Source organism: Hylobates moloch, unplaced genomic scaffold, assembly GCF_009828535.3.
Source record: "Hylobates moloch isolate HMO894 unplaced genomic scaffold, HMol_V3 SCAFFOLD_4, whole genome shotgun sequence".
In the NCBI taxonomy this organism is placed as follows: Eukaryota; Metazoa; Chordata; class Mammalia; order Primates; family Hylobatidae; genus Hylobates; species Hylobates moloch.
This window is the reverse complement of record NW_026652279.1, coordinates 10,800,655-10,813,427: the sequence shown is the minus strand read 5'-3', so window position 1 is coordinate 10,813,427 and position 12,773 is coordinate 10,800,655. Positions and strand designations below refer to the sequence as shown.

The 12,773-nt window shown below is 41.6% G+C and overlaps 1 protein-coding gene across 2 annotated transcripts in view; it reads left to right on the top strand.

Annotated features, from left to right (window-relative positions):
* Positions 1-12,773, top strand: part of EOGT (EGF domain specific O-linked N-acetylglucosamine transferase) — a 37,901-nt gene that overhangs the window by 6,834 nt on the left and 18,294 nt on the right. For both annotated transcript variants that reach the window (XM_032149470.2, XM_058437148.1), the window contains exons 7-10: positions 1,578-1,672; positions 2,333-2,437; positions 6,172-6,278; positions 10,069-10,172. In XM_032149470.2, coding sequence (XP_032005361.1) covers positions 1,578-1,672; positions 2,333-2,437; positions 6,172-6,278; positions 10,069-10,172 — 411 coding nt within the window. The remainder of the gene's footprint in view (positions 1-1,577; positions 1,673-2,332; positions 2,438-6,171; positions 6,279-10,068; positions 10,173-12,773) is intronic.

Sequence of the window (12,773 nt, the reverse complement as noted above, 5' to 3'; positions counted from 1 at the left end):
TTATTTTCAACCATACCATATTGTACCTCAGTACATCAGATAAACACGTTGTCAAGAGGTGATTTGGGGTAGTAAATACAAGAGCAGGCTCTCAACTACAGTTCAGATCCTGAGTCTTAGACAAGGTACTTAGGCTTTCCTTGTTTCAATTTCCTCTGCCTTAAAGCCATGCCCATTATGTAGCATATGGTAAGGAAGAAATGAGGTTCTGCAGATAAAAATGCTCAGTGCAGCAGGGCCTGGTTCCCAGCAAAGGGCTCAGCATTATTTTTTAAAGGTTGATGAAGTTGTAAGCACTTAGGATTAAGGTACACTGTTCAATGATCCTGAACCCTGAGTCTCTGACATCTCAGGGGTCTCTGATCTCCAACCACACTGGAGAACTAAAAAAATTTTTTAATTTACTCACATTCAAAAACTGAGTATATACTTTATAGAGCTATTGGAGGGTGTCACGTAATAGAGCTTTGAGCATTCTAGCAAGGTGAATGAGGCCTGAGGTTGTGAGGCATGTCATTAAACTGCACGGCTGCAGGGTGTCTTTAACAGAGTTCTGTTCTGTCTTGCACATTTGGCTCAAGTCTAGCTGTTCACATGGAAAGGGCAAGAGAATAATGACAACCGCTACCTTGCACTCCTCTTTCAAGGTGGCTTGCAGAATGTTCTTTTGACTAAGATTTACCTTGATTTGCTTTGTGCTAACAGAGTATGATCCTTGTCTTAGTTGTTTGGGCTGTTATAACAAAATACCATAGACTGGGTAGCTTCTAAACAGTATCATCACATTGGGGGTTAGAATTTCAACATACGAATTTGGCAGAGACACAGACATTCAGTCCGTTGCAATCTTTTACCAACTACAGACTCCAAAACACCATGCAGGTCAAGATTAAGGCTTTGTGTTCATTGGGAGTTTTGGGAAAAACAATTAAAATGGCATTTAAATCTATAAATAAAACCCAGAGCAGATAAAAGTTTTTCAAGTTCTCAGCATAACCCAGATTGGTTGAAATAGAATCAGGCTCTGGTAGCTGACTCTTCAACTCCTTTCTTCAATTATTTAGAAAATATTGCCCTCATGTTGCTGTTGAGACAGAGGCTCCCACGAGCTTTACGGTTTGCAGAAAGTACCTCTTATTAAAACTGGCAAACTTCCCTCCCTGCTTTTAATGTCTCTTGCGTGTGCATTTTTCCTTATTTCTCTTGGCTTTTGGAAGCTGCTTTTTCATATAGCTGTGGGGGTAGTAGTACTGGTTCTGGGTGCTTTTTTTTTTCTTTTAAAGGGGACTGAACTGAGCCACGTATACAGCTCTTGGCTTTAAAATTTGAGCTGACAGATCATTTGGGAGTTCTCCGTGGTAACTTAAAAGTGGGAAACTGGCAAAAGTATGCTTGGCCAGGGTCTGCTGGGAAGGAGAAAATATCCTTCAGCACATGCAGTCTTTGGAGAGCTTTCCTTACCACGTCATGTGGTTTGAACATGAGGGTATCCATGCTGTCACCATCTCTAGCAAGTCAGGATGAGTCTTTGCTGTGTTAATACTCAGAGTCATTCTTTTCTTTTGCCCAACCTTCAGAGTGACTCAAGTCTGGTGTGTTCCCGTTTTCTTCAGTACTGCAGAGCAGCCCATCTCTACCTTGATTTAAGAAACATCAAGAGAAATCATGACAGGTACTTAAGTGGTTAATGTTAACATCTAGTATAAATTCTGAAATATTTTCAGATTCAGGGATTTTTTTTTTTTGAGACAGGGTCTTGCTCTGTTGCCCAGGCTGGAGTGCAGCAGTGTAATCATGGCTCACTGCAGCTGTGACCTCCCAGACCCAAGTGATTCTCCCACTTGAGCCTCTCAAGTAGCTGGGATACAGAAGTGCACCACCAGGCTTGGCTACTTTTTTAATTTTTGAGGAGATGGGGTCTTCCAGTGTTTCCCAGGCGGGTCTCAAACTCCTGAGTTCAAGTGATCCTCTCATCTCAACCTCCCAAAGTGCTGGGATTATAGGTGTGAGCCACCAAGCCTCGCTGAAGGGATATATCTTGAATTTGTTTTTGATGATAAAGCAGAGGGGTTGGGGAATGGGTGGGGGATGGATGACTCAGACAGGCCACGAGTTAATCGAGTTAATCGCATTGCAAAGTTGGATTGTGGATACATTAGGGTCCTGATATGATTCTGTTACTTTCATATACACTTGAAATTTTCTATTATAAATAGTTAAATTCTTTTAAAAAATTGAGTTTGGAAATTGGTAATCCACTTTAGTTACAACCCAAGTGCTTGGGTCATGAAGAAGTTTTCTGAACTCAACTTAATGTTTCGTTATACACCAGATTTAAGGAGGACTTTTTCCAGAGTGGTGAAATTGGAGGGCACTGTAAACTTGACATCCGTACACTGATGTCTGAAGGTCAGCGCAAAAGCCCTCTGCAATCATGGTAAGATATTTTTAACGTATCTGTTTCAGAAATATTTGCCTTTATTTATGGCACTTGCAGATATTAATGGGGACTCTCAAATGGAAAATGTTACTTCATTTGTACATAATTTGGCATGAGCTTCTGGGAAGTGACAGCAACTGAGTGAATCCCTCAGTTGCATCTGAATTAAATATGTGTTTATAATAGTAGATATAGTACTTACTGTTTGCTAATGAAAGAAAAAAATCAGCTCAAAAATCCATTTTTATTAACTCACAATTGCCGAGTTTTATTCACTTAACAAAGTCACATAGGTTACTTACATAATGTTAATTTTTGAGTTCAAACGTCCATGCCAAGGCCAGGAATGGTGGCTCATGCCTATAATCCCAGCACTCTGGAAGGCCAAGGTAGAAGTATTACTTGAGCCCAGGAGTTCAAGGCCAGTCTGGGCAACATGATGAGACCTCAAATCTAAAAAATAAAAATGTGTTTTGGGGAACACATTTAAAAAACAATACACATATATTAAAATATGTAAAAGCATACAGAAAAAGGTACAGTTTGGATTGTGAAAAAGTGAACCCACCCATGTAACTTTTACCCAGGTCCAAAAATAGAACATTGTCAGCACCTCAGTGTCCCTCCCAGGCTCTACCCCATCCCCCTCTCCAAAGGTAAATGCTACTCTGACTGTTAACATCATTGGCCAGCTTTTTGAATTTAAAAAGTTTGCATTTTAAAATAATTTTAGACTCATAGAAGTTTAAAAATAGTATATATTATACCCAAGACTGAGTAACTTATAAAGGAAAGAGGTTTAATGGACTCATGGTTCCACATGGCTGGGGAGGCTTCACCATCATGGTAGAAGGCAAAGGAGGAACAAAGGCATGTCTTATATGGCAGCAGACAAGAGAGCGTGTGCAGAGGGAACTGCCCTTTATAAAACCATCAGATCTTGAGAACAGTGCAGGAAACACCCACCCGCATGATTCAGTTACCTCCCACTGGGTCCCTGCCATGATGGGAGCTACAATTCAAGATGAGATCTGGGCAGAGACACAGCCAAACCATATCATACTACAAGGAGAACTTGTACGTTGTCTAATTCCCTGAGCTTCCTCTAATGATAATATCTCATATAACCATGGCACAATGATCACAACTATGAAATTGACATTGGTACGGTAGAATTAACTTGGCAGGTTTCACTAGCAATTACCTGAACTCATTAAAATTTTATCACGTGTGTAGGTGTGGGTATGTAGGGAGGGGGAAGAGGATGGGGAGTGGGACCACCACAATCAGGATGCAGAATTGTTCCATCATTCCAAAGAAACTCTCCTGCTACTCCTGTATAGTCACATAGGTTACTTACGTAATGTTAATTTGTAAGGTCAAATGTCCATACCAAGGCCGGGAATGGTGGCTCATGCCTATAATCGCAGCACTTTGGGAGGCCAAGGCAGAAGTATTACTTGAGGCCAGGAGTTCAAGACCAGCCTGAGCAACATGATGAGACCTCATCTCTAAAAAATAAAAATAAAAAATAAAAATAAAGTAGCTGGGCGAGGTGGCATGCCCCTGTAATCCTAGCTACTTGGGAGGCTGAGGCAGGAGGATTGCTTGAGGTCAGGAGGTCGAGGCTGCAGTGAGCTATGATTGCACCACTGCCCTCCAGCCTGGGTGACGGAGCAAGACCCTGTCTCAAAAAAAAAAAAAATTCATGCTGAGCAAACCTTTTTTTTTTTTTTCCTTAAAGAGGCCTCACTGCCTGGCTGTGGATCATTCAGAATAATAAATCTACCACGCATTTATCTGGCATTTTGCAGTCTGCAATGCAGTCCTCGAGTCACTTAGCAGACTTTTACAAGAGGTAGTTTCTATATTCAGGTGGGCTTTTTGATTCCTAGTACTTTTTGATCTTTGATTACACATGGTAGTTGCTCAGAGCATAATTGTATTAGTTACTTATTGCTGTGTGACAGGTTATTCCAAAGTGTACCCTAGGGCATATTTGTATTTATTAGCTACTGTTGTGTAACAAATCACTCTAAAATTTAGCAGCTTAAAATGCAAACATTTATTATCTCACAATACTTCTGAGGGTCAGGGTTTGGGAGCAGCTTGGCTGAGTTGTCCAGGGCTGTAGCCATCTCTAGACTCAACCTGGGCTTGGGGAATCTGCTGCTCAACTCACTCAGGTTGTCGTAAGCCTCTGCTCCTCTTGGCCGGGACTTCAGTGTTGATCATACGGGCCTCTCCCTACTGCTGCCCACAGCGTGGCTGCTGGCTTTCCCAGGAGCACATGGTCTGAGGGAGAGCATGCTCTGAGATGGAAGCCACAGTACTTTATAGCTTAATCCCAGAAGTGACCTACCATCAGCTCTGCTGTATTCTGCCCGTTAGGAGTGAGTCACTAAGTCCAGCCCACTCTTAAAGGGAGGGAATTAACTTTCTTCTCTTGAAGGGAGAGGTATTAAAGAGTTTGTAGACCTGTGTTTGAAACCACCACACTATTTTGGCATTGTGTTTTTTTTTTTTATTTTTATTTTTTTATATATATATTTTTTTCCAAGTAAGATTTTATTTATTTTATTTTATTTTATTTTTTTATTTTTTTCTCATAGTTTTTTTTTTTATTATACTTTAGGTTTTAGGGTACATGTGCACAATGTGCAGGTTTGTTACATATATATCCATGTGCCATGTTGATTTCCTGCATCCATTAACTCATCATTTAGCATTAGGTATTGGGTGCTCCAGTGGCACAATCGGTTAGCGCGCGGTACTTATATGGCATTGTGTATTAAAAGGATCTATTGATATTTGTTTTACATGCGGTATGATCTTAAGGAAGAGGTACAGACAATCTTTGTGTTGACTCTAAATATCTCACAGTTGTCAGATGCTTGGGGTTGTCTTCTTTTGTTTGGAAGAAAATTGTGCTATGTGGCTTCCAAAGATGTTTTCCAAGAGATAAATTTCCTTTCTTCTGGGACACTTAGCTGTCTCTGCTGTCTTTCTGAGGCACCGGGTGATTCTTGGAATGCTGTCTGTCAGAATCCAAGAAGTCTGTCAAGAGTTTCTCCGGCTTATTATTCTTACTGAACCTCGTTAGGAAATCTTTTGAGACTTCTCATTTTACTGGTAGGTTATTTAGCCAACCCAATATATAAATATCTTCTTTGTGTGGTAAGTTCCCAATCTAACTATCTTGCACATAAGACTGAATTTTAAAATCATTTTTGTTCCTTGTCAATTTTTTTTCTTGAGACAGAGTCTTGCTCTGTCCCCAGGCTGGAGCGTAGTGGCGTGATCTCGGCTCACTGCAACCTCTGCCTCCCAGGTTGAAGCGATTCTCCTGCTTCAGCCTCCTGAGTATAGCTGGGACTACAGGTGTGCACTACTACGCCCAGCTAATTTTTGTATTTTTAGTAGAGATGGGGTTTCACCATGTTGGCCAGGATGGTCTTGATCTCCTGACCTCGTGATCCGACTGCCTCTGCCTCCCAAAGTGCTGGGATTACAGGTGTGAGCCACCGCACCCGGCCTGTTCCTTGTCTTAACATTAAAATTGATAACAACCTATATAAATGTCAGTAAGTTTTAGAAGTTACAGGTGTCCATAGGAGTGTCTCTACCAGTTAGAGGTAAAATCTGCCTAATGAACAGATCCTAAGTGACAATGTTGTAATAGGAAGTTTGGGAGAATCAGTTTGAAGTCATGTCCCAATTCATAATTTCAGGTTTGCTGAGCTACAAAGCTATACTCAGCTCAACTTCAGACCTATAGAAGATGCTAAATGTGACATTGTCATTGAAAAACCAACATATTTCATGAAATTAGATGCAGGTGAGAAGTTACTTTGTCTGTTATCTGTGTATTTGTTAATGAGATATTATTCCTTTTTTTGGATATAGTAATTCTCTGTGAATTTTTTGGAAGCAGTATGACAAACAGTAAACTTGTTTCTTTGCTTTCTTCTCTGAAGAAGTAGATGCACTAGTTTGAACTTCCCATTATTTTATACCTTTGGCATTTTAGAAGAAACTTTCACATTTATATCAAAGGACGAGAGATGAAGGTATATTTATGCCTTTTGTAACGAAATTTACCCCATCTGGTTTCTCTAATCACTTGGTTTAGATTGTCTTTCATTAAAAGATGTTTAAAATCAAAAGCCAGGCCGGGCGTGGTGACTCACACCTGTAATCTCAGCACTTTGAGGCCGAGGCCGAAGTGAGGCCGAGGCAGGCAGATCACGAGGTCAGGATATCAAGACCATCCTAGCCAACATGGTGAAACCCGGTCTCTACTAAAAAAATACAAAAAGTTAGCTGGTCGTGGTGGCGGGTGCCTGTAGTCCCAGCCACTCGGGAGGTTGAAGCAGGGGAATCGCTTAAACCCGGGAGGCGGAGGTTGCAGTGAGCCAAGATGGTGCCACTGCCTGGTGACAGAGCAAGACTCTGTCTTAAAAAACATGAAAAATTAAAAAAAAAATAAAAAAAATCAAAAGCCATTTGTATAGTATGGGTGGGAAAGAAGTGTCCATGACCTGTGCTGGCAAACTTTCTGTATCGTTTCCATGACTAAAGTGAACTTAAAATTCTTCTGGAAATTACCAGTGTAATTTATTCTTGAAATAAAATTAAAATTATTTTATCATTTATACTTATAACCTCTTTCTCAGCTTGCAAGCAGAGGTTTAACTTTGTGAACTAGTTACACTGGAGAGGAGAAACACAGATTGTACTATATTATCTCTCTCATTATGAGAGACAGGGATTACTATGCTAGATCATATCAAAATTCAGGAGAGGTTAGGTTTACAGTGAAATATAGAGAGCCTCTGTCACAAATATTTCAGAATTACTGTAATTTATTGATCATAGTTTTAATGTGCTCTGCCTTCTGAAGTCGTAATTCTTATATTACAAAGTATTAAATTCAGAAATCAGACAAGTTGAGGGTTTTGAAATAAGAGCAAGTGAAAATGCTATGTTCCAGGTTTTGACTCGTTTTTAAAATATGCAAATTAAAAAGGGGCAAAGAAAACACTGATCCACCTGTAAAAGTGGCAAATATGTGTGAGCTATTAAATGTATGCAGATACTTATACAATAAAGTATATAAAGTGAGAATAATAGGCTAGAGTAGACATGTCTTATTTCTTTCCTGTATTCATAACTCTGCTTTTTTCTTCTAATTTATGCTGTCTTCCAATTTTACTTTTCTTTCTTTAGAGACAGGTCTTGCTGTATTGCCCAGGCTGCAGTACAGTGGCATGATCACAGCTCACTGCAGCCTCAACCTCCTGGGCTCAAGTGATCCTCCCACCTTGGCCTCCCAAGTAGCTGGGACCACAGGCGTATGCACCACCATGCCTGGCTAGTTTTTAAAATATGTTTTGTAGAGATGGGGTCTCACTGGGTTGCTCAGGCTGGTCTTGAACTCCTGGGCTCAACTGATCCTCCTGCCTTGGCCTCCCAAAGTTCTGGGATTACAGGTGTGAGTAACTGTGCCTGGTTCAGTTTTGCTTTTCATGTTAACTTGTACCTTAGGGAAATGGGCATTCTACAGATCAGGATTCATTAGGGGGCACATCTCTCAAGGATGGAGCTTATGTTTTCTTCTCTGTTTATAAATTCTTGCAGCCCCAAGCAGTGATTTGTGCCTGCTGCATTCCTCAGCAACTGTTAGGAACTCACTAAATGTTATGTGAAAGAGCTCATGTGTGCTCTATGGCTAACCTGGGAAAAGAGGATGGATTCTGATAGAACTTTATTTTTCTTAAGTTGAAAATGTATTCTTTGTCAAGATTTTTCTGGGTGAAAAAATTAGCCCTTCCAAACAATCATCTAAGATACCAGGCTGAAAAAAACAGAGTATTTTTATACTGTTATTTCTGGCACACAATGTTTTTATTCACTGTGGGAATGAAGTCAGAATATTTTATGATTTCTGTGTTTGAGAGTCCCTGTTTTTTTTTTAGTCAGCATTTTCCCACCTTTAAAATGCGTGCTCTTAGTGTCAGTTCTTGGAATTTCATCCCATTTAGATTTGTACATTTCCAGGATGAATATTGGGTCCTGCATACCTAAGTGGAGAGGGTGCACGTTCTGTTTCTTTTTAATGAGTGGCGTGTGAACTTACAAATAGTGGCACCCACAGCCCTCTCCACTCTATCTGACCTGGTGGGATCCAGCTAGTCTTCATTCAGGTCTTCCTATGTGCCTGGCACTGGGATGGGTACTTTAAGATGTATTATCTTTGGGTTTCTCATAGTAAAGCTGGCACATAGGTAACTGTTTCCCATTTCTATAGAGAAGCTAAAGCTTAGGGACTTTATGAACTCATCTAAGAATGTTGCACATGCATGGCTGTGCTGGAATTCAACTTCTTCTTACTCCAGAATTGCTTCTCTTTCAATCAGAACACAAGACATTCACCTCTTTTATATGAAAGTTGGTTAATGTTTTTCCAGGAATGATGTATGTAGTGATTAAATAGGGAAAAAAGAGGCAGGAATGAAAATTACCAAAATGTTAGTTGCCATCATTGCCAGTACTTCCATGATAAACAGATGTTGCTTAACTGATTTTTTTTTTTTTTTTTTTTTTTTTTGAGACGCAGTATCACTCTGTCACTCAGGCTGGAGTGTAGTGGTGTGATCTTGGTTCACTGCAACCTCTGCCTCCCAGGTTCAAGCAAATTCTCCTGCCTCAGCCTCCTGAGTGGCTAACCACGCCTGCCTAATTTTTGTATTTTTAGTAGAGACGGGATTTCACTATGTTGGCCAGGCTGTTCTCAAACTCCTGACCTCTAGTGATTGGGCTGCCTCAGCCTCCCAAAGTGCTGTGATTACAGGTGTAAGCCACTGTGCCTGGCCCCTTAATTGACTTAAAAAAATAAATGATCAAGCTAGGCATGGTGGCACATGCCACCATAGCAAGACCCCACCCCTGATTAAAAAAATAAAGTCAGGGCCGGGCACAGTGGCTCGCACTTGTAATCCCAGCACTTTGGGAGGCCGAGGCGGGCGGATCACGAGGTCAGGAGGTCGCGACCACGGTGAAACCCCATCTCTACTAAAAATACAAAAAATTAGCCGGGCGTGGTGGCGGGCGCCTATAGTCCCAGCTACTCGGAGGCTGAGGCAGGAGAATGGCATGAACCCGGGAGGCGGAGCTTGCAGTGAGCCGAGATTGCGCCACTGCACTCCAGCCTGGGCGACAGAGCGAGACTCCATCTCAAAAAAAAAAAATAAAAATAAATAAAGTCAGAAGAAATAATGAGTTGACTTCATGGCCCTGTAGTTCTACTCAGTTTTGAGTTAAATAGACCTACCTTGTTTTTTTCTGGGAACTTAATGATCACTTGTTACTTGGGATATATAGGAAAATGCATTCCTGATTTTAAATAACCAATTTTAGAGTGACTTTTGAAACCCAATCAGTCCATAAATTGAGGACTACCTATGTATCTAGATCATTTCATGTTTGGAAAAACAAAACAGTTATTTTTTTTCCCTATTTGTTTAAACTAAAATTCTCTTAAACTGTAAATAGATGGGATAGAATAAAACTTGCTTGATCATGTGCCCTTTGGTGTTAATTAATGTAGTTTCATTTTCCAACACTAGGTGTTAACATGTATCACCACTTCTGTGATTTCATCAATCTTTATATTACCCAGCACGTTAATAACTCATTCAGTACTGACGTGTACGTCGTGATGTGGGACACCGTAAGTAAGAATGTGCTCTCCGCTTCAGTACTGTCTTTCCCTTGTATCAGTGTGTGACTCTGCTGTTGTGAAACACAGTTTTCAAAGACACATACATTTCAACATGCACACCTGCACATATGCGGATGGGTGTGAATGTATCCGTACATATATTTGTTGACATGTGCATATACGTATAGGCAGATAGGTATGTATGTGTGTACCTTCGTTCTTTGAATTTTAGAATGAGGTAGTGGGGAAGGTTTCTTTCCCTTTCTGGGTGGGTGGAGCTCCAAAGGCCAGAGATTCAGTGACTTTGGCTCAGTGTTCCTCTGGGATACACATATGAAAGACTGCCATTCAGCTGGGCGTGGTGGCTCACGCCTATAATCACAGCACTTTGGGAGGCCGAGGCAGGTGGATCACTTGAGGCCAGGAGTTCGAGACTAGCCTGGCCAACATGGTGAAATCTTGTTTCTGCTAAAAATACAAAAATTAGCCAGATGAGGTGGCGCACACATGTAGTCCCAGCTACTCAGGAGGCTGTGGTCGGAGAATCACTTGAACCTGGGAGGTGGAGGTTGCACTGAGCCGAGAGTGTGCCACTGCACTGCATTCTGGGTGACAGAGCAAGACTCTGCCTCAAAAAAAAAAAAAAAAAAGGCTGTCATTCACTCAACCTCTATAACCTATGTTGGAAGTGCTTGCCTCTGTTTACTCTTTGGCCTTTTGCATTTACCATCTGCCTTTGCTTAATAGCAGCTTCCTCGTTACTATGTCCTTTGTGCTGAATGATGCTGTGTATTTCAGCTCACTATATAGGGCAGGTCTTAGGCATGCACATGAATACATGTGTTGAGTGACACCTGCTGTTTATTTGTTTTTAGTGCAGTCTTTTTTTCCTTCTCTCTCTTTGCCTGTCTTTTCCCTGCTTCTTCCCATATCTGGCCCCTCCACCTGCTGAGGAAACCCCAAGTGTGTCCCAGAATCTTCATCTCTGAAATGAGATAATGACACTTACCTAGGTGTCATTTTGAGAATGAACCATATAATGTGTGAACAGTCACCATGCCTGGTAAGCAGTACTTGTGCTCTGAATGTTAACTGTGGCAATTACGATAAGGAGAATAAATGGTTTGTAGTGTACATGAGAGAGGCTGCCTAAACTGGGAAGTTGGAACACCCACCAAGGGGTCATATAAGGTTCCACTCAACATTCTGACTCACGACACTCATATGCTTGGCTCTTGGTGTGAGTCTATTCAGGATGACATTGCAGGGGAACCACAGCTTGCTGGCAGGGCAGCCTCAGATGTTTCTTCCAGAGGGAGTGCTAGCAGTTCACACAGCACAGCTCAGATGCAAGGAGACAAGATTCACCTGGGGCAGGTACAGGTGATGCCTTGGCTTAAGAGCCTCTTATCCTGTAGGGGCCAACATCTTCTGACACAACTGTGTTGGCAGAGTCCCCAGGATCCCTGAAAGAGACATGCCTGGTTCCAGGAGTCATTGTACTTAGGGAATCCGAAACATGGCTTTCCCAGTCCCGATGCAGGTTACCCATCAAGCATCTTTTTAGATCAGAAGCAGTGTTGCCTAGGCACACGGTTGACACAAGCTGTCGTCATTTGCAGAGAGCCGACTTAGCTAGTTAACAGGAGGTCAAATTCTCATGCAGAAGGAGAGACAGTTTTGCTGACCCTTTTTTCACTCATAAGAGGCTTGTAGTAGAGCTGTGTAAAAAGGTTTTCGGGATCACTGCTCCCTAGACTTTGAGTTAGATTTGAAGTCTGATGAGACTATAATTGTTGGCACGTTAATGCTTTCTTTTATTTTCCATCTATATGCATTTACATTTTCCTCTTGTATTTCAATTTTGCTGCCACCGCAGTTTCATTTCTTGGAAATGTTTTGTGAGCAAAGGGAACAACAGTCCCTTTCTTTTTTTTGTATCAGTGAAGTCAGGCTACACTCACCAGCCATTACAAGCCCTAAATTATTAACTCAGGGTTGTTTTGCCCTTTTTAAACAAAACTATTTTTAAATTTTGTAATTAACATAAATTATGTTACTTCATTTCATGCTCATGACCCCCCGTGGACTTGAGTTTTCATTAGCTTATTTTACAGACAAGACGCAGAGGCCTGAGCAGCAGGTGAGTGTTCTAAGATAATGCAGTCAGCGAGGGCAGAACCAAAGTTTCCATCCAGGCAGCCTGACCCAAGACCTGTGCTCAGACACGACAGTGCTCTGTCGTCTTCTTAAAGTCTTCCGAAGAGGACTCTACCGAAGTTGCCAAACTAGGTTGACAGAAATTTATCAGATGCCTTCCAGAAGCTTCCTTGTACCTGTTGCATGCATTTCCACATCTTCCTCAAATGGGCTAAGTATAACTTAGTCACATTAGCTCACTATAAGTGAGCCAGCTCCTACAGCCCTCCCCTTCTCTGTGGCTGCTGGAGTAGGATGCACAGCCACCGTGAAGACCCCAGGTTACTCAGTCTGCTGAGCATGAGACATGAGGGCAGTCTGACCTCAGCTCTGGCACAGATAAGCAGGATGGGTGTAGCCCAGCAGGGTGAACGCCCGGTGTTATACCCCCTTCCTTTGCCACCCCATGTG